Source organism: Scomber japonicus, chromosome 7 (assembly GCF_027409825.1).
Source record: "Scomber japonicus isolate fScoJap1 chromosome 7, fScoJap1.pri, whole genome shotgun sequence".
Taxonomy (NCBI): domain Eukaryota; kingdom Metazoa; phylum Chordata; class Actinopteri; order Scombriformes; family Scombridae; genus Scomber; species Scomber japonicus.
In genome coordinates, this window is record NC_070584.1 from 6,636,940 (window position 1) to 6,662,812 (window position 25,873).

General features: G+C 39.4%; 4 protein-coding genes across 4 annotated transcripts; all 4 read right to left on the bottom strand.

Annotated features, from left to right (window-relative positions):
* Positions 1–6,089: 6,089 nt before the first annotated feature.
* On the bottom strand, positions 6,090–9,695 carry LOC128361799 (protein wntless homolog). Its single transcript, XM_053322356.1, has 12 exons — positions 9,590–9,695; positions 9,124–9,387; positions 8,896–9,020; positions 8,646–8,801; positions 8,410–8,546; positions 7,376–7,544; positions 7,197–7,294; positions 7,047–7,110; positions 6,788–6,931; positions 6,597–6,680; positions 6,334–6,499; positions 6,090–6,197 (listed from the first exon to the last, which is right to left on the bottom strand). The coding sequence occupies exons 1-12, from the start codon at positions 9,693–9,695 to the stop codon at positions 6,097–6,099; spliced, it is 1,614 nt and encodes a 537-aa protein (XP_053178331.1). The 3' UTR covers positions 6,090–6,096.
* Positions 9,696–9,902: 207 nt separating this feature from the next.
* dr1 (down-regulator of transcription 1) lies at positions 9,903–14,573 on the bottom strand. The gene is made up of 3 exons (XM_053322014.1): positions 13,748–14,573; positions 13,432–13,595; positions 9,903–11,189 (listed from the first exon to the last, which is right to left on the bottom strand). The coding sequence occupies exons 1-3, from the start codon at positions 13,965–13,967 to the stop codon at positions 11,043–11,045; spliced, it is 531 nt and encodes a 176-aa protein (XP_053177989.1). The 5' UTR covers positions 13,968–14,573; the 3' UTR covers positions 9,903–11,042.
* Positions 14,574–15,833: 1,260 nt separating this feature from the next.
* zgc:109982 (uncharacterized protein LOC553564 homolog) lies at positions 15,834–18,705 on the bottom strand. Its single transcript, XM_053322324.1, has 6 exons — positions 18,609–18,705; positions 17,360–17,521; positions 17,059–17,238; positions 16,886–16,979; positions 16,206–16,389; positions 15,834–16,085 (listed from the first exon to the last, which is right to left on the bottom strand). The coding sequence occupies exons 1-6, from the start codon at positions 18,703–18,705 to the stop codon at positions 15,834–15,836; spliced, it is 969 nt and encodes a 322-aa protein (XP_053178299.1).
* Positions 18,706–19,385: 680 nt separating this feature from the next.
* On the bottom strand, positions 19,386–25,873 carry scinla (scinderin like a). The gene is made up of 17 exons (XM_053321692.1): positions 25,811–25,873; positions 24,491–24,683; positions 24,224–24,378; positions 23,574–23,735; positions 23,312–23,461; positions 23,086–23,175; positions 22,846–22,978; positions 22,566–22,654; positions 22,265–22,480; positions 22,044–22,177; positions 21,328–21,418; positions 20,634–20,804; positions 20,362–20,536; positions 20,160–20,275; positions 19,975–20,052; positions 19,808–19,868; positions 19,386–19,723 (listed from the first exon to the last, which is right to left on the bottom strand). The coding sequence occupies exons 2-17, from the start codon at positions 24,669–24,671 to the stop codon at positions 19,554–19,556; spliced, it is 2,172 nt and encodes a 723-aa protein (XP_053177667.1). The 5' UTR covers positions 24,672–24,683; positions 25,811–25,873; the 3' UTR covers positions 19,386–19,553.

Below are 25,873 nucleotides of genomic sequence, written 5' to 3' on the forward strand. Positions count from 1 at the left end.
ATTTTATCTGCGCTGCTAGCAGGTTGCCACGGCAACACAGTATTTGGACTACTTCACATCAGCATCACCCACCCTAGTCAAACACATCTTTGCTTTTATTCCCAAAAACTATGGGAATACCTTCTCCCCATGTGCTAAATACACTTGATATATTGCAAAGCTCTAATATATATGTATCTATAATGAACCAATCTATTGTACTTCAAACAATTTCAGTGTTTAAAAATAGTTTATCTAGTCATCATCTACACAGGAAATGTAACAGAATGTAATATTGTGGCATAAGGCAGGTAACACACACTATCATTCTTGTTATGATTACGTTTTTGCAATATTCTGACACTATTAACAATCTGGATTATTATTTTTTTAACTCAGAATATTTGTCCTCATGCAGACCTTCATAATTGTCTTATGCTACAACTTAAATGACAGCAGTTACAATTGAATTTAAAATGCAGTAAGAGCTGCTTGCTTCTTGAGTGATCAATTTGGACTTTTGTTGCACTAAGACCATCAACTCAACTTGGTTACTATGGCAATAATGTATTGCGTTTAAACTTTTAAAGCTTTCGAAAAGACAAACCATCTACAACAGATACTATACTCTTAAAATAAAAAATATATACTCTTAATTGGCAGAGTTGCTTCAATGCTGATGTATTTCAGTCTGTACTGCTAAAAACACCAATGTGTGTTAATCATTTCTAAATATAACTGAGCATATAATCTAAAGTAATAATACTGCAATATTATATTATTATGTATGTGCAGTTTGGTCTGTGGTTTCCAACATTCATCCTTATGACCCAAAGCCACAATATATTTAATTTTCAATAATATTTTACACTGAAAAGCAACAAATTCCAGATTAATTTTTGGCTTTTTTCCATTAGATATGATTTAAATGATGAATCACTTATCAATTAATGGCAATTCATTTTCTGTCAAGCCACTATGCAATTCAGCAATGAATCATTTCAGGACTTTGCTATAATCTCTCTTTATACTGCAGAGCAAAGGTGCCACAGTGGGAAGGTCTGTTAACATCATGCTGACAAAGACTAAAGTGAAACAAGTTGCTTTCATCCAGCAGTGTTTACATTTCACAGATGAATATGTTTGTTCAGTGCCTGTTTCAATCGGACCCTGAATATGAACAAAGACAAAAAGAAGAGATAATAGTGTGCATGAAATGGAAAGTGTTTGACGATATGGCCTACTGTGAAAGCCTTTTATGACTTGGTGATAAGGAGTTAATGCTTTGTGAAGTAATCATCTCTCCTGAGTGACACACACTAGCCTCCTGATACTCAGTGATGGTATAATACCTTCATCACTCTGATACGCCCCAGTGAGGAGGCTGAGAGATGACGTGTGTCAAGGCAGGAGGACATTTTTCACATATTGCTGTGGACTAATGGGGCTCGAGGCTGGCGGCGGTGGCTCCAGTGTGTTGACTGGAAGCATTCTCTGAAGGTCTTTGTGACCACAGCAGTGACGCACAGACCGGCTCCCTGGAGGCCGAGCGTGGAATTTGAGTCGAGGGATAGAGGGGAGGGAAAGGGGGGAGGCAGGGGCGGGGGGGGGGGGCAACACTCTCACAAGATTAAACAGCGCTAAGGTCTGCACCAGTGACTGTGGTGTAACCAGGCAACACAGCCAAACCCACGTCAGCACCCAAAACCCACTCAGGTGGAGTCACACTGACCTGCCAGAAGCCACGCTACTGAAAAGATCAAGAATTAGTCAAATACCTTAATAACACTCTGATTCCTTTTATGTTCTGGTCAATTATACAATTAAACAATTCACATTATATTTTAATTATGTCAAATAATCCTGTCAATGACTCCTGTGATACAACTGATGCTGTTTCAAGCACAATCACATGATTGGACACTAGTTTATCCCTAAGATGTTTAAATGATCAACAATCAATATCCATTTGATACATACAGTAAATCACATCACTATAGCAACTCAGCAGCCTAAACTTGTACCTAAGGTAACAGAAAACATTTGGTATTTGCCATGTTATTATAAAAAAGTTGTCTTTAAAATGATGTTTTGTTCTCTGATAAAGTGTTTATTGAGTTACGACAGATGTAATATAATATAAATAATCATTATAAGAGCATTTAGATGAAGCTCCAATCAGGATACATTCAAGTCTCATTCAGTGTTCATGTTTGCTGTTGCTTAATCATTGCAGGTGCAGACTGACTGAGAGTTGTTCTACACATTAAACATCTACAGTTATCACTTTAGAGCTGCAACTAAAGATTATTTTCATTACTGATTAATCTGTCGATTATTTTCTTGATTAATCAGTTATTTGTACATTTTGAGTCAATCAAAATGTCAGAAAACTGTGAAAAATGTTCATCACTGTTTCCCAAATCCTAAGGTGAAACATCAAATGTCTTGTTTTGTCACTGACTATCAGTCCACAACCCTAAGATATTCAGAATATATATATATATATATATATATATATATATATATATATATATATATATATATATATATAATCATTACTGTCATAGAAGACTAAATAACAGAACAAATTCACATTTAAAAAAAAAGATATTTTAGTTATTTTCTAAAAAAAAAAAGACATAGCTAATTTTCTCAATCTAATCAATCAATCAACAACTCACTGTAGCTCCTTAACCACTAAGTTATTTGTTTGTTTAAGTAGGTTTGGACAGTAAAAATCATTATTGATTCTGTAAAGATTAGGAGGATTAGGAGCAACTGTCTCAGAGGCTGATGGTGTCAGTGTAGAAGATGAATCCTTATAAAGCCACACACAGCACAAAGCAGCATCAATTTTCTACTACAAAGGACCAAACAGAAAACTTTATTTCAAAAAATTAAAACTAAAAAAAGTATTGAGTTTCAAGTTTTTTTTTCTTCAATAACTAAGCTCAAAGTGTTTCCATGTATGACCTAAACTTTTTATCCCTTTCTTGATTTATTATTGAATAATGATGCTGCTCAGTTCAAAGAAACAGCAGTAGATCTATGAACCTTTTTTTGTAAATGTGTAAATGACTTTGGAGTTTACCATCATCATCTTCTTCTTCTTCAGTCTGTCTGAATAAATGAGAGGCAGACTGTCCCCTCCTAATTTCACCTCTCAGGACCACCTGTTACCTACAGCCACCCATGCTGCTTATAAAACACCTGTTTACCAACCAGAGGATTTGAAGAATGGCTTTAAATTTAAAGCTTTGATATAAAATGTCATGACATTACATGGCAGATTATCACATGCAATTTATCGATCTGATTATATTTAGGATGTTTTACCTACTTTTTACATCCCTGCTAGTTTGGTTAATGTTGGAGGTCATAGTTTACCATCTGATGTTACCTAAACACATCATCATTGTTCATACATCTCCGCTGTCATTGTCATGTTACAGCTGTTACAAGATTATTCATGTAATCTTTGAGCTAACAAACTCACCTGGCCTCTCTCTCTCTCTCTCTCTCTCTCTCTCTCTCTCTCTCTGTCGGATCCGACGGAGTTTTAGTTTTTCCTCAGAGTCCAGCCATGAAACGATCCAGATGAAGCTCCTTCGATTAAGAATTGGTGTTTTGCTTGTGTCGATTGAGAAGTTTCCTCGGGGAGAAAACAAACATTCAGGCTTGTTGGTGTGAAGCAGAGTGACAGCAGCTGCTCCCTGTGGCTTCAGTCTGTGTGTGTGCTGACAGCAGCGCCCTCTGTCGGTGGTCTGCCTGCCTGCAGACAGTCAAGCCTGTGGGCCTTCTCTGAATCCCAGCTTGGAAAAAACTCCCCTCCTTACATTCTTGCCTAGTTTTGCTCAGTTCCTGGATAACTATGAGATCATGGTTATGATATTTGATTCCACAGACACTCAATAACTGAGCCAAGATAGTCTAATATTGCTGTTTGACATAACTTCAGACTACATCAAATACATTAATAAAAGATCATTTATCACTTTGGACTATGGGAAAGTGGGCAACACGGTCAAATTCCCCCAAAACTACTGTACCTCTGAACTCCTTTTATAATAATAATTAATATCTTAATATAATAACTAATGAAATATGTTTTAACTTTCTTTCATTTCCCCTGAAACAGTTTGGAGCCACTCTGGGTAGGCCCCACCTCCCACTCTGAAAACCTCTCATCTACCACATACAGTTTTCAGTGATGGCATGTAAAAGGACAGCAGAGGGAAGTAACTATTTATTCAAGTGCTGTTCTCAAGTACAGTTCTGACCTATTTGAATGTTCTCCTTGAGTATTTCTGTTTGATTCTGCTTTAAAACTTCAACTGCACTAAAAATCAGTTTTTCTTTGTGTTCCTCCAGTTCAATGTTTGAGCCTCACTGTGCAGAATGATGTATGTGCAGAATTTGACACTTGAAGGTTGTTTTAACACTCATCTGCTAAAAGTGGAACGTTTCTGTGCTAATTAAAAATCTGATTTTAAGGGGCAGGAATTAAATTAAATATATTTGCATATTCATAGATTCAAAAAATTTCTGAAGTAGTAATAATATGAAAAATCATATCAGACACGCATTATTATTCAATGTAGCAAAGATTAACTTTGAGATTTTTCATTAAGAAATATGATAAAATTATAAAAATCCAATGCATTGTTAAAGAGTAGACTAGAGGTTCCAAAACTTTCTGGATTATGACCTTTTACAAAAAAGTAATGTCTACATGGAGTATTAATGTCTATGAGCTGTTAGCAGAGATGTACTGTCCACACTTTGTTAGATTGTGTCATTTAAATAACTGTTTAGGGCCAAAAGTGGTAAAATGATTCAATGTCTCTCTCAAAAGATCAAAGGTTAACCCATAAAATGAATGTATGTAGCAGTTTGTTCTTATTCTCTACCTTAATTTAAATCACTGGTATGAACTGTACTTATATGGGATCACATTTGTGTTATAATAATTAAGCAAAGTCTCCCAAGACTTTTTTATTCACTGATTGAGATTTCTCAATCACTTTTTCAGTTTCAGTTCCGAATTGTTAAGTTTCAGTTCTCAAATGATATCATAGATTTTAAACTAGTTTCACCCTAACCAGCCCACACAGCACATCCTGGTTATGCATCAATGCATCAGCATTAACAACATTAACAATGTAATACTGTGATATTAATAGAAAACTGACAGGGAGCATCTTTCTACAAGTGTTTTTACTTTCAATACTGAATTCTTCTTCCACCACTGATGAGTGGTTTGCCCATATGAACATAGTGTTTGTATATCTAATGTTTAGTTGAGTATTGCATGTTCAAGTTTAGTATGAAGCTGTTTTTTTTAATATGACACCATCTGGCAATACTTCATTTACACTTCCTAAAACATGTATCTCTCTAACCCTGATTTCTATTTAGGTTGTGTCATTTCTCCAAACCAGACCAGACATATTTAAGACAGATTGTGACTGTGGTCAAATCACAATTAGTACCAATATAGGAGCTAAAGAGGCCAGTAAACTGAAACCAGGACTGAGAGCATGTCTGTGTTAATGGAGATGATACATGGTTGCATCTTTTTAAATTGCTCTAAAAAAAGTGTGTAAAAAAGGGCCTGAGTAGCACATTAGTGAGTTGAGATCAATCCTAAACATCTAACACAAGCTTGTACTGCTGGTATCATTTACAATACACAAGTACGACATTTCTGTAAGTTTTTTGTAGTACAGAAGAATATACAAACCTCACCATATAGGCGGATGTGCGAGTGAAAGAAATGAATGATTAACAGTCTACGGATGCAAATACTCACACTGAACTCAGCTAATCAAAAGATAAGACACAGCTATAGTAAAAGTTGTGTTCACAGTATAGAAAGAGCGTTTCACCCAATGTTAATCACCAGATACCATGTACTAATACAGTAGATAGACATAGGCGTATCTTAATTTTATTTATTTATTTAAAAGGGACATTGCACATTAATGGACACAGGTAACAATAAATACACATTGATAGCATGTCAGTGTTTATAATGTGGCCAAAAAGTTCTAGAAACAGCAAACGAATGACAAAAATAACACAAGAGAAGAGGATTTTTAAACTGAATTGGGTCTATTCCTCAGCTACCTTCCCCGTGATCCTGTAGGTCTCTGTCGGCCCCTGCTCTCCATATGTCAGTTGTGTCTCTTGGCTCTCTGGTTTCTCCAGTGTATCTGTGAGTAGTGAACATGATCTCAGACAAACAGCTGTTGCTATGAAACATGTTTGACATATTCACAACGCAAATATCTCTTTTCACTCATTGTTGCAGAACAGGATTTTTAACAACGGAGCAGAAATGTTACAGACCTGTTTGTCCACTGTCTCCTGACTTGTTCCTGTAGTGCTTGTGGGAGGGGGCATAGAGGAAAATAATGGCAAACACATACAGGTTCCACATGCCGTAGATCCCAGTGAGAAAGGCACTGTGGACTTGGAGTGTGTAGCCTCCCCAGTGCCAGTGACCGTCACTGACCTGGATACAGATAAAAAAAAACAGTTGGAATGGTTTTTAGGGGCTTAATCGTGTCAAAATAATAACTTCCATGTTGATCATAAAGGTTCCCTCTTACTTGAGTTAAGATGAAGAAGATGACAGTCATGGCTGCACATGCTAGAGTTACCAGCATCAAAAACTTGAACCTGAAGATGATACCCTGCCAACACCAGTAAGAGTGGAAAAAACAAGTGAGAATAATGCTTTGACTATTGTAGGGAAAGATCTCCTAGCATTGTTTTACTTTGTATTTGTGATGAATCAAACCTTATAACGCCGTTTCCTAGCCTCAGGCATCGCAGGAAGTTGCTGGATTTTCCCACCAATGTTCCTGAACACACAAATCACCATGCGACAAAGAGAGAGGAAGTAGAGACAAGCGGCAATCCCTGCCACAATAATGAAGGTAAGCTGTGAGGTCGGTCAAGGGAAATGGGTGGGTGACACCAAGAGACCCATTTTTAAGGTATGTTCTCATTACGCAGAATCCCACTTTTATAATACAGTGTCAATATCTGAAGGATACCACAAGGTTCGTCCCAGCCTCCGATGCCCACACGCTGTAGAAAGGGTTGGTCAAATGAACCCCCCTTTCAAAAGAAATGAAGCATATTCATATTTAATAAGACATACAACAATGGCAACCGAGACCTCATTCAACCAGTTCTGTCATTACCTTTCACTCAGGTCAAATATGAGAAGAACAGATGAACCGAACACCACAAGTCCCACCTGCCACCAGTATGCTGACAGCCGATTCCTCTGACTTTGGTCCTGTTGTTGTTTAAATAAAGAGCATGATTAGCCTGAAAGCATGGAGCAATGTATAATAGAGAACTAGAGCAAGAGGCTAACCATGAGGTGTTCCCCACAGAAGATGATCCAGAAAGAGAAGAGCGTTAAGTAGAAGACACCCTGTTGGACATCTTCAAACAGCAGCATCCACGTCCACTCAAAGCCCAAAGAGAGCCACTCCACTGGCACATTCAAGAAGGTCATGGAGATACCCAGGGCAAATATTATCCTGAAAAGGGTAGATACAGTCCAACTAGTATCCCGTGGAATCCAAAAAGTCACATTTACTCTTAAAAGTCAAATAAGTGCTGCAGGCAGAGTAATAACCTGGTTCCACCAAGCCAAACATGCACTTAAGATAAAGCATTTTTCATTACTCTTGCTCTCCACACGCTGCCCTGAGGTACTATATACCTCTGGAAGTAGGACAAAAGGGTTACCTGTGTTTTTTACCTTCTCACTGTGAGAGTGGGATGCACTCAGTGATTTAACTATAGAGCAATGCAGCAGTGTTGTATAACTTCACCTGTCAGCAGCAATAAGATATCTGAAACCTGTATAGATGTAAAGATTATATGGAGCCCCAAAGTTTTCTATAAGAAATCAATCAATAAGACATTATGATGTATATATAGAAGTGGTATGGAAAATATATTTAAATAATTAAACCAATAAAACTGTGGAATATTTGAAGAAAATATTAAAATTATTAAAACCCAACTTACCCTAAAGTAGGGTTTCCACATTTCACTTTTTATTTCTTCATGTCATTTTTCATTGTCATTTATTTCTTAGATTTTTATTTGACTTTTTATTTCAGAATCTCACTTTGTGTAACTGGGCAGTTATCACCAGTTCCCACTTTTTTTCAGCCAATCACAATTTTTGAGTACATTTTATTTAAATGCTTTGTATTTAGTGTTATCTTAATTAGCTACTTATTTATCTAATATTGACCACTTTAAGCTTCCATGGAATTATACCTTTGATATTAAAGTGTAGCAATATTCTTCATGTGACTACACAACTGTAGCGTTAAGCCAAGCAGTTGGTTGAATAAATACACTTAGTCATTCCTCCATATTGAATCATACTTTTCCAGGAGGACTGGTGATCTCGCCATGAGGCTGATCCTGTGCCAGTACCAAGCTGTAGCTAGAAATATCCAGGGGCTGAAGACAGTCTTCATGCTGATCCACACTTTGGTGAAGCCTCCATTCTGGTGGATGTCCTTAAATGGCAGGAAGACATTCAATATTTCAGTATGAGACACGCTGGATTTGGAAGTCAAACCCCATAATAGAAGTTAAATCAGAAGGATTAAACTCACCACTATATGGATGTCCTTTATTTCTCCAATTCCAACATTCACTGTGTCATTAACTGGCAAGCGTATGTTAATTAGAAAGTATTTGTGGGCCACACTCCCCAGTTCCATAAATGGTATGGGGTCACAGTGATAGAAGCGGCCTTCGTTTTCATAGATCTGCAAAATCATGGACTGTTACAAGTTATTCTGTAGAGACAAACTTTTATCATCATTTATTTTGTAAGTATTAAATGCAACCATGTAGGTTTACCTTAGGGACTTCAAATGTGCACCTGAGTGGTCTTTGCTCCACTGAGTGAAATTCCGTGGTCCACTCAGATGCCAAATCATCCCTGTACGCAAGGCCAGCATCGATAGTGACAATCACATCATCTTCTACACAGACATGGACACGACTCATGAGTCACAACTGAAGAAACAGATGTGATCTACAGTATACTCACCATTTAAATGATTAACACAAAGACACACATCTTACCGATCTGATTGATCATTTTGAATGCAATGTCAAATTGTAGAACAGCCAGCATGTACTGAAACCAGGGGCTCATCTCCTTGTTGGGAAGAGGTACATGCACAGCGAACACGATGTCATTGGCATCCAGTGTTTTTGCCAAAGGCTCGTCGAAACTGTGGATCTGCTGGCACCTGTTTGATCCCCACGGCACCAGCCAGACACGCGCCCTGTGGCGATTTATGCATTTAGTGGCCAAGTAGTGGATGGCACTGGTGGGACTGGGAGCTATGGTGAAGAGAAATGACCCAATCAGCAAAATATTTGTGATGTTTTATCAAGCGGAGACAGTAAAACTCCTAATTTTATTAGGCTGTTACAATAATCTGGTTCAAATAAACATATTCCTCATTAACTCTCAACACTTTATCATAGATACATGTAACTATTTGTAGTTGCAGCAATCAAGTAATAAAATATAACTACTTACCAATAAATGCACCAACCAAGATGGAAAGAACTTGAAAAACAAGAATAAAGAGACCCAAGAAAAGCAATTTCTTAGTGCTCATGTTCTCTATGATTGCTCCTGCCATGTCTAAAACACTATATGAGGAAGTGACTGCAAGCGAGTGGTCCCAGTAGGCTGAGTGCTCCACTACATCTGACTGTCCCAAGGGATGAAGAGTATGAGACATCAGCATCAAACAGCGTGTGCACTGAGGTGTGTAAGGGAGGTAACCATCATGTGTTTACATTCAGAACATTAAAAGGGCAATTACGGTAGACACAAAACAGTTGTCTATAAAACATGATTCCTTTATTGCTTAAAGAATACAACTTTGTAGTATAGGCGAGTGAATGTGTATCACAACTAGGTTACTTGTCTTTTACACTGAGGATTTTACCACAGTCACAATGCAAATGTTTTTTGATACTGCACCCAAGGAGAGAGAGGGAGAGGGGGGGCGGAGGGGGAATAACAAATTCAGCCTGGATATCAAAGTATCTTACAAAGTCGTAGATAGGTTAATAATCTTTAACACTGACTTGGGAGTCAGCAACGAGAACCACAGTAGCACCTACACCTTTTAAAAAACACTTACTGTGGGCTGTTAGTCTGTCCTCTATCTTTGGTTCTATGAGACAAAAATATTCTTATTCTGAAAGGTGTAGCTAATTACCAATACTGTGGGTGGTTTAAGGTACGAAAAAAAACATAAAAGTATCTGAGTGAGCTAAAATGAAACAAAAATGTCAGTTTTTTTCTCTACTTAACAAAAATTCCAATATTCACATCCTCCTCTGTTGCACAAATATACCGAGAAATGTGGGGAAGGGGGGGGGGGGTAAAAGAAAACCCTTTCTGTAAAAATGACAAGAAAGGAGGAATTAGCTGCTCTGAAATCAATCTAGAGCAGTTCTCCTAAACCACTTAAAGTGATCTAGAACAACGGATAACAAGAAGGAAGCTAATCTGGGGCAGTACCAGAAGTGAACACTTGCTGCTTTTATCACCAAAAAAAAATAAATCACTGACATATTTCAGGCGACGTTTGTCTTCAGGTGTGTCCATAACACGTCCAGAAATCTACAAAATTACTCACAACAGAATATTGAGACATAATTAAACAGAAGCAACTGGAAAAAAAAAATAAAGGGGGGAAGGAGGGCGGGGAATGAGATTAATCAACAAACTTCAACAGCCTCTTGATCTGAAGCATTTTTCAGGTACTGGTGTCTGAGGCTATCTTGAAAAATCCTCCTTTTCAGCTTTCTCTTCACTGTCCATTCCAATGTGCATTTTCCCCATGTTTTTACTGATGTAATAACCAGCGGTCACACGAGTCTCATGTCTCTGTCGATGACAGTACTGGGAGATTTGTGTGCCCACGCTGTCCCTGGAAGGGATTTTCGGACAAGTTTGAACGCCGTCCTGGGGATCACATGTCGTCCTCCTCATCTTCGTCCTGAGAGGAACCAGCCTGCTGCGCGGCGCTGGCAGATGCTGCTGCCATCTGTGCCTGCTGAGCGGCCTGCTGCATCTGCAACCACTCCTGCTGGGCAAGCTCTGCCTGCTGCTGCCGCGCCTGCACACACATACACAGTCCGACCACAGAGGAGAGATGACACACAGGAAGGCACACAAAGAGCTTATTAGACCATTAGAAAGTATCATGTTGATATAATTGTCTCATTAGAGCTCAAGTATCACAATATTTTTGACTCAAAGATATAACGTCATTATGTCTATTAGGCTGTGCTGGAGACCAGAGAGGAAGCTGTTTGTAAAAGTCTGTTTTATTTTGTAGAAACAGAATTTCTGTGGTTTCAAGTTTAGTTTCTCCTCTGTTTTTCCTCTTTTTATTTTCAAATATATGCCTCTTTTAATGGGTAGTTACAGCCATGACATATACATCTGCTGCTTTTGACTCAAGACAAGCACATCAGTTAAAGACACCTTCTTCTCATGTTGTTATGGAGATGCAAATCCCTGCCGTGCTGAGCTAATGCACCAAGTCAAACCAAGTACAGCAAAACCAGCACATGTGTAGTTACTCCTCTGAGGAGGTGCGGCTTAGCTACTGCTGAACCCACACTACACACGAAGAAGCTGCACCAACCCCGTCCCCTAGAAATTATGGCTTTGACTAAAATGCAACAGTAAATATACTTTGCAGGAAACATGGCTGCAAAATTATGGCTTCTGGCACTATAATGAGAAAATGTTATGTAGCGTATGTGTCAGTTGCAAGAATGGTACTGAGTACACACATTACATTTGTTTTGTAACAAAATATCAGATCTTGCATTGTAATAAACACTGGTAGTAACTACAGTGTTATTAAACTTTTTATGGTTATGTTTAGACACTGGAAGCACCTGGTTAAGGTTAGGTAAAGATCATAGTACACAATGACTTGATGAATAACAGGAGATATAAGCAGAAACACTATCTTTCACTAACACTTGACCAAAGTGCTTTTGTTGTGCGTCCTCCTCTCTGCTACTACAACACAGTACATAACTGTAGCTCTTCATTCATTTGATAACACTATGTCTGAGAGCAGAACACAGGCTGAGATTATGTTTGCCAACATAATATGACACTTCAGTAATATACTACATAACTTCTTGGAGAAAGAGTTAGCGGCATATACGTGTGACAACGCAATATGTCTCTTTGTGTTCAGTTATGACACTGCATCCTTCCTTCCATACTGCAGACAATTTAACTGTTCTATTTTGTGTCAGTTTGTGGTCTTCTGCGGTTTATCATATTAACAAAAGAATTGTAAAAGTAAAAACAACTTATGGAGATATTTGAAACCCTTTGTTCAGCTGATCAGTTACAAATAATGCAGGGAGGAATAGTACAAGAAGAAACAGACAGTGGTAATGATGTTTGATGAAAAGCTGCAGACAGTCAGCACACCTCTAACAGGTAAACTACTTATTTTACTTCTCTGCTGTGTAAGTGGAAAAACAGTCACGGCGTGCCAGCTCCACTCAAGTCAGGGGTGGGGTCAGTGTGACCCCACCCCAAAAACACAATGTGAAAATGCCATAATGTTACACAGGATCATTTCTACATATATCTCATTATTTGACAAGTTTTATCTGAATATCCAACCATTATATATAATTACATGTCTGAAAATAAGGAAAAGCATAATAGGACCTCTTTAAATATGTGATTTCCTTTGCTGTTTGTACACTAAACTATTGTGCTACCGTTGCCATTTCCACTTTGTGCATAAGGGTTATCCACACACGAACACAACAGCATTCATTAACTAAGTGGCGGCTGTGGCTCAGGAGGTAGAGCAGGTCGTCACTAATCGGAAGATCTGTGGTTCAATCCCCGACTCCTCCGGTCCAGAAGACACAGATGTGCGGACTGGAGACTACTGAACACCAAATTACTCCTGAAGGCTATGTCATCAGTGTTGTGAGTGAGCATGTTTATGAGCATATTGGAAACTTGCATGGCAACCTCTGCCATCAGTGTATTAATGTGTGCATGAATCAGTTAATGTGGCATGAAAGCTGCTCCATAAATGTAGCCCATTTATCATTTAACTCTCACTAAAAGAAAGAGAAAACTTCAGGGGTAAATTTTCCTCTTCAGTGACACACACAAACACTGATGACTGATTACAATCATGCAACACTTCACCTGCAAGATTTCCTGTATTGCAACACAACAGCTACTATTTTGTGGGCACTCTCAGCAATGGTGTGAAACCATCAAAGTGTCTTTCACCTCCCAGCCCACAGTGTAATAATACATAGAGAATCAACCTAGTCACTTTTAGCTTCAGATCATACCTTGGCAAACAATTCCTGCTGTTGTCTGAGGAGCTCTTCCTCTGGGATGCCTAGGTTCTCCAGTCGAGAGCTGGCCTTCCTCCTCTTCAGAGCCACAGTTTTACACTCCTGCAGGACATCTTTCACCTCAGTGATGTATGATGCGAAACCAAGACTCTCAAGAGCTGTGATGTGAAACCAAAGTGGGCAAAAGTGAAATAATTAGCGCGAGTGTTGTTAAAACTCGTGGCAAGGGGGGGGGGGGGGCGATCGACACACCCCCTCTCTTGTATTCTCAATACATTTACTATTGGGACAAACATGGAGCAGGACTCACCGTTGATAACATGCTCGGGAGATATGGTCTTCTTGTCGGACTTGTTGCATATTTCGTTAGCCTCGGAGGATATGAGGTGTATGAACTCTGTGCAGCAGTTCACCACCAGCTCCCGGGCGTCGTTGGCCACTCGTACGTTAGGGAGAGTTTCTTTAATCATTTTGTTGATAGCTGCTCTGGGGATGGTGAGGTCGTCGTCGTTTCCAGAGGAAGAAGCCATGGTGGCGAGTCAAAAACGAAAGCACAAACCAAAAAGAAATTCAAGCTTCGTCTCTCGACTAGTGTAAAGTGTTAGCAAACAGGCTCCTTTCTGAATGGACGAGGGTGAACGCACAAGTCAACGTCAACACTGAATTAAAACAAGTCAGCGAGCGTTGAGTCGTTTCCTCAAAGTTAGCCGGCTGCCTTGCTAACAGCCGTTTCTGCGCCTTCAAACTAAACGAGCTTCACGTTCTGCTCTTCCGCCGGACACGACATTAAAACAAAAAAAGTTAACGTTCAAACAACCGCTGCAGCACAAAGAAACAAACACGAAGACGGTAATACTGCGGGGAAATGTTTGGCAAACCAGCCCAGACAACCCAGAAGACAAGTGAAAGCGGAGTGTGAGAGCATGGCTAACAGACAGCCAGGCTAACAATGAGCTGCTCCTCTCGTCTCTAACTAACTATGTTGCCAGGCAGACACTGACGAGGCGGGAATAAAGTCTCCGCAGCGCTATCGCTTACTCTACCCCACACCGACCTAATGAGCCAAACATGTCAAACAACCCTAAAGCCGCTAACAATTCATTAAAACATTTTGTAATTTGTGCAACATTAGCTTCAATTTGTCCGGATGCGACGTCAAGCAAAAAGCCGGATGCGGCGTGTCCTCGACAGGTCGCCTAGCTACTGTTTACCGCCATCTGCTGCTCCTTTTGCTATGTTTTTTTCCCTCCACCCGCAATCCGTAAAGCCCCGCCTTCCCCTATCTCTGATTAGCAAGTACTCACTGCTTTCAATCGTGAGATTGGTTAGACTTAGGTATTAGGGTAAAAATATCAAGATCAGAGCCAATCAGAGGCAGTGTAGGGCGGGTCTTCGCACAACACTGGTAGGGAAATAATAAGGCGCTCTTTTTTTGGCGAATCTGTTTTTTAGTACTTCTTTGGAGTTTTATGGGAGTTGGCATCTTTTAAATCGCATGGATGCCTCCCTGTGGATTGAGTTGTCCATTGTAGGTCGGTGTGATTCTAACACAGAGTTGTAATTTTAGTCTTAATTCCTCTCAAAAATCTAAATATCAGGTTTTCACCCCTCATGTCCTCATATTTAAACTGATATCTAAACCATGCTTTCACTCCTCTAAACCCATGTAGACCTGTAATCACGGCCTTTCTTTCCTCTTTATAATTCCTGTATCAAATTTCCCTTTTCTTGGTGAATTAGTTAGTTAGTTAGTTAGTTTTATTATATAGTATTTTATTGTATTCTATTTGTATCATTATGCCTATTAAGAACCATTTTTTAAATAAAAGTGTTTCTTAATAATAAAAAAGTCCATGTGAGGCTTAGACAAACAGTTGAATCCCATATTAGGCCAGGTGTAAATACATAATCCAGTGTCACAAACACACTATGTCACTAACAAAAATTGCATTGTACTCTTCTTTTCTTTTGGCTTTAAAATGTCTTTATAAAATAAACAGCACCCCTCCATAAAGCAGTATAACAATCTGAACTATCTGAGTGCTTCTTCTAATGCATTGACTTTGCTACTGACCTTCATAGTTTTGCTTACCTCTCACATATTGTGTAATATATAGGCTTTGGGGCTTAACGAGTTGAGAGAGTTAAAGTAGTCAGTTCAGTGTTCTAGGGTGGGGTTTACAATCATTAGCAGGGGCTCAGAGCTACATGGAAAAGGAGATTACATTATCATTAGAGTCCATGGTTATTCATGTTTTATTTGTTCACATTAATTATGTTTCAGCATGTCATATAGCAAAGAAGTTTTATAGTTTAAAACAAAATAAATGCAACATTACTGAAAATCCACACAGATTCATTTATCTGACAAAAACAGCAAAGATGAGATGTGGACTCTATGAGTTGTTCTTGTCTTTGTCTTTGTCTTTGTCCAAGGTAAAGCTCTTTTGACTTCTCCAGCGTAGCAGCTTGATGAAGTTGAGACTAGCATTGAAGACTTTATCGTGTTCAAACACCATTTTGTAAAATGTGTCAATTGGGAGGTCACCATTGGGGTCAGCATATTTGAGGGTGGTCATAGGGGTGTAAACCGTGTTCGTCTGATGACGGAAAGGTGGATCCTTCATGGTGATGATCTTGTGAGTATGCTAGAAGAAAAAACAAAGAGCAAGCATAAACCATTACAGTAAATGTCTCATTCGCAGTGTATTAATGGCAAAGCAACATATGATGGGGTGAAGGATGTTTGTGGATGAATAAAGCTATACCTCTGCTATATCCTCAGGAGTCTGCCCAAGGGTTTCAAAGATTTGTTTGTAGTTCTTCAAGTAGATGTTTGTGAACATGTCAGCAGTAACTTTGTCAGCTTTGCTGAGATCAGTCTTCATGCCTTCATCATAGACTTTACGCTCAAACTCTGTTATCACCGGACCTGGCTCAATCAGACTGATACTGAGAAAAGAAAGCAGTACACACACATATTATATGCAGTCATATCCCTCTCAATAGGAAACTGAAGAACAGCAATTCACTAAATGCTACACAGAACATTTTGTGTTAAGTATATACCCCTATTCCTCTGCTACTATCTGAAATGAAACAAACCTGCTCCGCCTTAAAAAAAACACTTTGTGGTGGATGATGTTAAGACTTGCCCAGAAAAAGGGTGGTGCAAAGTTGACATACTTTGGCTGGCATATTTTTCCCTCCATGGTGTGACAATGGTGAGCTTGGTTGTGCAACATAATTGTGCAGATGATATTGATATACAACTGAGATGTGATCATTTGCAGGCATTTGCATGTCTGCAAGGGAATGTTGCTTTGATATAAAGCATTTTACCCTTACTGTTTCCAGCTATGGCAGCTCAGTGCAAGAAAAAACACCACAAACATGTGCAACAGTCTCTTTGCTGTGTGGCTGTAGCATGACAGAACCAGTATCTTACTTGAGATTAAACCTCAGGGCTTGTACTGCCATGCTTTCACAAAAGCCTTCCACTGCAAATTTAGATGCTGCATAGACATCATTGAATAAAATCCCTGAAAAACAGAAAAAAAACACATTGCTTTGTTGCCTCATTTAAATGTGAGAGTGATAAACAGATCTAACAATCCTCACCCTGGATGCCCATGACGCTGCTAATGACGACAATATGGCCTTTTTTCCTCCTCTTCATGTCAGGCAGGACTTCCTTCAGCAGCCGCACCAGTCCAAAGAAGTTGGTATCCATGACAGTCCTCATCTCATCGATAGACTGACACTCAATGGGTCCAATCAGCCCCATTCCAGCATTACTTACTATGAGAAGAAGTCAAGCACAGAAAAAATGTACAGTTGGAATATATTGGAAAACTATGCATAGTTGCAATAACAACATTCAAAGTGAAAAGCTGATAGCATAAATGTTTTTTTTACTCACTAAGAATGTCCACCCTGCGCTCAGGCAGGCTGTCCACGCAGGCTTTGATCGAGTCCTCGTCACATACATCCAGCTGTTTGATTTCCAAAGTTCTGCCCAGACTCCGACCTGCTGCCTCAACCAGCGCCTTACCCTTAGTCAGGTTCCTCATGGTTGCATAGACTACAACAAAGAAAATCAGGGATTTTGTTTGATACTTTGAAACACACCTTTTCCTCTTTTTTAAGAGTTTGCATTCTTTCTTTTGAATAACTGATTAGAATTTACAGTGTAGTTACTCAGGATAATCTGCAGGCCTTCACGCTATTTCATCTACAGAAGCAGTTCCAATAAAAACCTGTTAAATGTGAGGGGCATGGATTATCAAATCTTTGTTATGCACATCAAATCTTTTTTTGTTTGTAATTTGGGTAAACTGCTTCTATTAAAACACAGACCAAGTTTCTAACCGATTCAAAATCTTGTAATTATTCTGTTTTGTTTGATATCCATGACTTATTCAGTAAACACATTTACAGCCATATAACCACTACTAAAGCATTCTTGATAATCATGCAAATGATGATCATTTGTAATCCTTTAAGTTTTCAGTTTCCTCATTTCTACAGTCTACATTAGGGACTGTATAAAAAGTATTGGGGTAGCAGAACCATACCTTTATGACAGCTTTCTGAAATGTTCAATGGACCTTTCTTTCCACTTGAAAAAACTAAAACACCCTCTGCCCTAATATCTTAAAATAATAGAACAATGTTGAATTGGTAAAAGCTTTTTAATCATAAAAACTTAAGGTGCGTAAAGAATTTCCTGTTAGAAAATATGGCAAACATTATGCAACCATTCCAGCCATTCTATTTTTGAACCAAGTGCTACTTACTGAACAGCTATTACTATTCTCAGTGATTAAATAAACCAGGCACAGGCGGCAGCTCTTTGTAGCTCAATGGAAGGCTGGAAAATATAAATCTGGGATGATAAAAATTCAAAATACCCTCTTCCAAAAATGTCAGACTACTCCTAGTAGCAAAAAAAGAAAATACATAACACTCCACATTTTTTGATGCCTTCTAGCCTCTAGTCATTTTTGCACAGTCTCTAAACTGTCAAATTACCATTCTCTAATTTTATTTTCAGCCTGACACATTTACAAAACAGACATCTCCTCAGTCTATTTGCACACCAGTGACACATTCTCAGAAATGCACACATCCATTGTGACAAGTTAAGACCCAAAATTTGGCTGTTTTACCCATGAACCTCTTCTTCTCATCATTTGCAATGCGGACAGCCAAGGCGAGGCCAATTCCAGAGGAGCAGCCAGTGATGAGTACCACTTTCTGGTTCATTGTGCCCGATTGAAGTGTTTGTCTTGCAGATCCAGCAGCAGAGAATGACAGAACAATGGAGAGCAGGCAATAGGCGACGTGGAGGCACTTTTAAAGCCCGCTCCTTAATCCACAGGTCTGCAATTCAGCAGAAGCCTTGAACACACATGGGCTGAAGATTACCATCAAGCGTGGCCTACACGTGGTGCTGAAGCCTAGTGAGGATTTAGTCCAATGATAACAAATTTGTTGTTGCATTCAATCATGAGAAGTGAAAAATATGGTCAAAAACTTGATAGCAAAAGCTGTTGTTTCTAACTGAATGTGAACAAAATGGAATCAGAAAAGATAGTTTTCAAAAATGGTGATATCTTTATTAAAATTTGTAATGTCCAATCTAAATTTGTCTTTGCAAACCAAGCTGTGGAAAGAGAAATTTTAGGTAAAAATATATAGCCTTCTAGTTGTAAACATGCGTGACAATTAAAATGCTGTTACCTCATTAATGAAACATTTCCTTTAGGCCACACAGGATTTTGAAGACATAGTGCATAGTGCTTTTTTACAGGATTGTAAACATTTGTTAGTTCATCATTTATTGCAAATGAAAGCAAGCAAAAGTTTGGTCCAATATAGTTTGGATACTGTGAGCTTGAAATAATAAGCTTGTGTCTGTGTTTTCTTATGTCACAGTATTTTTTAAACCCACTTAGTGCATCATTTATTGAAAATGGGATGTCAAATGCATCAGCGTGACATTTCAAGCTTGCAGTACTTTACAGGTTAGTTATACTGGAAATCCAATAATACATGATAAGCAATTTATCTTTTCAGATGTCATGCAAGCTCTAGTGCTTTGTGTTCTTCTACTAACGCCCTTTGATACGGGCTTGCAGGCAGGCCAAAAGATCTTTTTCCCACATCTTGGAGTCCCAGGCATGGAACCAGCCAATGAAGGAGAGTGGCTCCTCTCCTTGCTTAATGGTGCTGATGGGAATGCCGCGACGTCCAGAGGGGTCCGAATTGATATACTCTTGGGCTGAAAGGAAAACAAGAATACATTCATGAACAAAGTCTCTCCTGTAATTTCTCCTCCTCTCTGTTATGGTTGTGTATGTCTTACCGATCTTCAGTGATCCACTTTTCTCTTCCTCATTGGCGTCCTTTCCGACCCAAACGAATACCTGATGGGAGAAACAAGCAAAAAGGATTTAGGGATAAGGGTGCAATAAAAATGGGATCTACAAAATCTGAGACTGAATTATTTCATGAAAAAAGAATGTAGCAGACCTGATCCCAGGTGTCCAGAATCATAACGTCGTCGGTCGCCAGATCCAACTGTGTGAACTCACCAGGCACCTCCTCTGCCTAACAATTACAAAGTGTATATATATACAACTTTCAATTAAGTAAATGACGATGTATGTATAATATGCAATGACTCTCTTAATGTATTAAAATTGATGAATACTCACTATCAGCCTGCCAGATTTGTTTGAACAGCCAAACAGTCGTGGAAGCTTGATTGTATTCTGCAGGGTCTTGGAGGTCTGGTAGTCCTTCTTCCCGCCCAGTGCTGCCCAGAAACCAGCTGAAGACAAAGAAAAAAAAAGTTTTCCACAGGAAACATTTTACACAATTACCTGCAGAGATCAAAGCTTGGTTTTCAACACTCACCTGGCTCCTTGGTCTCAGCTACCTCAGTGGCAGCTCCACCAAGTAAGCCGGCAACATACTTGGCTGCAACCATCTCCCCCTCAGTTCCTCCCTGTCCCTTCCACAGGAACATAGAGTTTTCTGCCTTCAGCACAAACACGTCATTAGTGTTCAGAGCAGAGGCAGTGGGCTGCACCTGTCAGTGAGACACAAAAAAAGAAAAATGGTGTGAATGATTCATCATAAAGCTCCAGTTTGTTCATATTCAGTGTTCATGTTCAAATGAGGCTGACCTCTACAGCCCGCGTGGCTTTGGTTGAGCTCTGCCGGATATGAAAGAGTCGTGTGTTGCCAGGCTTGCTCTCGCCAGACTTGCGGGAAGTTCCACCCAGATGGATGACCAAGGGCTTGTCCTTAAACACGCTCACAAGATGAGAAGGTTCTTGGCCCTGAGTGACCCGAACCTACCAGGACACAGCAGTGGAAACAGCTAAACATACATGTATGATGAAGACAGTGGTGACAGTAGTTGTTCTCCCTATGCTGGAAGTCATTAAAGGAATAGTTTGAGAGATTTAGACGAGATGATTGGTGCCATTCTTATTTACCAATCATATCAAGCTACAACCACTAGCCAGTTAGCTTAGATTAGTTTAGCGTAGTATAAAGAATGGAAACAGTGGGAAATTCATATCTTGGTTCTGTCCAAGAGTAACCAAAGCTGCCTAGCTCACTCATTAAGATTTCATATTTAATCCATATGACAATCTGGACTATTTCTTTGCTTTGTACAGTGGAGCCAGGCTAACTTGTTTCAACTCAATCTGTATGCAAAGCTAACCAGCTGCTTCCTGTATCCTCAAACGTATATGAAAGTGATATCTATCTTTTCACCAACTCTCGCCAAGAAAGTGAATAAGCCAATAAGCCAATTTCCCAAAATTATTCCTTTAAAGAAAGACCTGATTAACATTATGGATGTCTTACTTGAGTGGCTACTCCTCCCATGGAGTCATCCAGGCTGACAGTGAGAAAGGCTGAAGCGGCCAGCTCATCCTGAGTGCACTTCTGACCTTGCCTAAATAAAGTAAAGTCATAATTTATTTTAAGCAAAATAAAAAATGATGCTGCATCTGCCCCAGAGCCCCAAACCCCTCATAAGGACTTTGATAACTTTTCATCCACCACCATTAATGTGTCAAAATATTTAATTTGTGCCATTTATCCCATTAAATATCTTAACATTCACTACATGGACTGACACAAAATTGTGTACAAACATTAATGCTTCCCAGATGATGTATCCTACTGACTTGGTGATCCTACTGAATTTTCCTTTAGTTCCATCGTCAGGTCAAAATTTCAATTGCCCAGTTTTGTCAATCTAGCCTCAATTTAGTAATGTTGATGATCAAATACTTTCTTACTTGGTGTGCTCCTGCTTGGTTGGAACAAAAACCTGCAGCCACATGAACCCTTCATGGAATAGTTTGGACATCCCTGCTGTAGACTCTTAATCTTTCTTTGTTGAGTAAAGTATCTACTAAGACGGTTCCTGCAGTATTACTTCATCTTGTGGGCCTATCTTGTAGAGGGGTCTGTGTCATATTCTAATTTGAAAACCATTCAACAAATAATGAACAAATGATTGCCCCAGGACCTCTTAACAGGTAAATCCAGCCATATTCAAATGCTGCACTCACCAGGTGTAGATGATATGCTTCTCTCTTCCTCCTGCGTTGTAAGAGTACAGCACCAGATAACAGTCACCTCCAAAGAACTGTCCATAGGTGGATGGGTCCACAGCTACTTTATTACCCCCTTCCACACGCCATATCTACAGACACCCACCATTGTTACAGCACATGTTGGTTTTTGAAGAATTGAATATGCAGCACGAGTGTAGTAATTCTAGTGATCATACCTTGACTTTCCCAGAGCCATCATCCACCATGCCGTGCTGGGCAGCCATGGCGTTGTTGCTGTGGAGCTTGGAGGAGTCGAAGGGAATCTTTTCCACCCTGGCAATGCTACCGATGGTGTAGGCCTTGCTGGGACCTGTGGTCTCATCCTTGTCCAACCAGTTGAAGAAGAATTGCTTGAACAGGGTGGTCTCACCCCCTGTCGGCATGATCTGGATCTGTAAGGAAGCATATTCACCGTTTTTAGACAAGAAAGGGAGGTTGAGGCTCAAGTAGAAGACTTTTACTACATTGTCACATTACCTGAGTATTTTGGGGGTAATTCTTGTCTTTGATGAACTTGTTTGCAGCCATCAGTGCTGCTCTGCGCTCATCTGCATTTGCATTCCGCCCTGCAGTTTGGGGTGTGGTAGAGTGGTTAGACACTTAAATCTCTGGTAAAGTCTATGAATGAGTCATATATTCTCATTTAGAGCAAAGCCACACTTTTCTGACTAACAACTTGTTGCTATGGCCGATTTGAGCACTGACAATCACACAAAACAGAGTGTATCCAAAATTCACAGATGTCATGGTCTATTACCTTTCCACACAAATATCTTATTGTCCCCTCCATTGTCCAAGATGTAGCATTCACTCTGGGAAAGCATGCTTTGTTTGAATGGGACACTGTCAGACACCAAGGTTGTTGACATGGAACCAGCAGCATCTGAGATCTAGAAAAAAAACGAGATGATCAAAACATTTACATCTGAATCTTTTAAGCTGTGTGATGTTTCTCCACAGGAATTCATTCAAAAGCTGAATATTTGTGCGTATTTACCAAATAGAGAGATGCTGAGCTCTTGCTTCTCTTATCAGCTGATGCATCATCAGCAGTTCCTGGTGGGAGGTTGGGCATGGGTCCAAGCACCTATAAATAAACAACATTGTAACTTACATCCTCCCTGGCAGCCACATGAGCCAGATGAATTGTCACAGCTTAAGGCACAAATATTGACAGAGATTTTCTGAATGAATTTGTTAAAAGTGGGGGAAAAAATCCTTACTTTAAGGACAGCGTCTGGCTCAGAGCCTTCATCAATCATGTGTAATTGAGCGCGGCCTCTTCTCTCATTATCACGGATGTCAATGGCCAGCTCAGTTGTTTTCAGGCGCTCAAAGCGGTTGCTCTCACTGCCAGACCAGTGGTAGATGTCCTATGATTTGACAGAGAGGAGCGCAGGAAAAACAAATATGGTGAAACAATGCCACAAAAGTTTCCTGAACTATTTCAGTCTTTTTAGAAATTGAGAGCCTAATGTAGATCACCTTTCCCAAGTCAATGATGAAGCAGTCTCCTTTGTTGAAGCTGGACCAGGACAAGTCCACCTCTGTTCCTCTGATCTTCCGACGACCCTTGACATGCAGCAGACGCTTGACATTCATGTCGTTGGTCACCACATGCTGGAAGCCTGAAGCTACTCCACCTTTCTGTAACAGTCAAGTCAAATAATTGCCTGATATTAGATAGGATATAGCTTTATATTTATAGCACTGTACAAACATAAGTTTAATGTCAGTCTGCTCATTTAAAGCTTGGAAAGAAAGCAAATAACCATATTCCCCAAAATGTCAAACTACTCCTTTAAAGATGTTCAACTGATTCTGATTGGAGAATCAGATTGGAGAATTTCAATTTCAAATGCTTTAACACTTACTACTACTATGATGTCTGTAGTGTTTTTATGTGTTTTGGCATTGGAAAGCATGTTTCTACTTGTTTCTGCTTGTTTGCCAGTTCAAACTCTCCATGGAAACCCCTGGTGGAAAACCTGAGGGAGCAACTAACCACAGGTCCAAACATCTTAAAATAGCACTATGAGGAGTTCCCCTTCCTAAACAAACACACATTACATAAACAATGTGGAGGACATAACTTTGTTGAAATGATTTTAACACTTGCATTTATCATGCTTCACCTTGTATTTGATGCCGGACCTGAAGTAGCCCAGAAAGGTGACTGACTCATAGTTTTGAAATTCAGTAAACTGTCTCGGGGCCCCGCCCAGGAAGTCATCCAGCTGTGTCATAAAGATGGCAGCAGCCCCTCTCTCATCCTGGGAAGCTTTTTCACCTGTGGGGGGAAAAAAAAAGAATCTAAGCGAGACAGACAAATCAGTGGAATTGAAGTCTATCTTAAGCAAAAGTGTCCTTTTAGGTGTCTTCAAATAATTTAAGTCCATTACCCATCCATGAGTGAACGTTGTAGGAAGGAGCAGGGGTGGTGTAGAGCACTATGTAAGAGTCTCCAGTGAAGAAGTTTCCATGGAGTTCAGTAGGGACGGGCTTCAAATCCATTTTTTCCACACGCCACACCTGCAGGCCAGGCTTCTTTCCTGCAGTCTCAAACTCTTTGTGGTGCGCCATAGTGCTCCGGACCTGAGAGGAAACACAGCTTCATTAACATACCACTCATCAGATAAAACAAGGATAATAATCAATAACTTTATTTTAATTGTGGCACTGACTGTTTTGGACTGTTGGTCAGTAAAAACAAGCAACTTTGTGGCATCGCATTAGGCTTCATTTTTTTATAGACAACAGATGTGAATCAATACTGAAAATAACTGTTAGTTGCACACTGCATCATCACTCAAGAAAGCCTTCATTTTGCATTTGTAAAATGAATGGTGCACATAACAAAACATTCAAAAGCCCAAAGTGCAATCAAGCAGTTAAACAAATAACTAACACTAATAATGCTTCAGCAATAGTGCATTGTGTTGCTTTATTCCATTTCCATAAGCTTCTCTTTTGTCCCTACACCACAATATCCATACTGTGTTTATTGTGCAGCCTCTGTTGCTTAACCTGTAACACAGGTACTATGTGATTAATAGAAGTGTGCTCATAAAGTGGTGAATGTCACCTGATGTACCAGGGTGTGCCCTCTCCACTTTACTGTCAAAGTGCAATGCAGAGTGTTTGTGTGGTATTTTAGGGACAGGATGAGCCACTCCCCACAGGAAAAGTCTGCAGTGTTTTATAGGCTACATTATGTAATTATTATCCTGCAAAGTTCCCATCCATCACTGGCGATACAAAAAATCACACTCTAAATAAATATGTATCATGCACAAGAGAAAATCATTGCTTTCCCCAATTGTTATAATAATGAATTGATTGAGTAGTTAAATGACAGGCTATCAAGCAATCCTGGAGAAAAGTGAATAACTTTATTCATGCATTCTTACTTTGTCCTAAATACATATAATATAACCCACAAACACATATTGAATGAGTCTATTCATTGTGAAATTCATCAGCGTAAACATTATGTTTTTGCTTCCTTTGATGCAGAATCAGGCAAAGAATTGATGTCAATGAAAGTGTGGCGTGACAGGAGCCTGTTGCTGAATAATTAAGACAAACTACTTTATTATTACATTATTTCATATGTCTGTTGCCTACTTTATAAATTCTGACTGAGCTACATAGAGCTTTTCTATAGTGCTGTTCATACCCTAAAACATCCAGTACACAGATTATTAACAAATGTCCTTTACCTGGTGAGAACAGAAGACAGATGCTGGGTGTGAAGAAGCTGCTGCAATGCTGCTCTTCCAGGT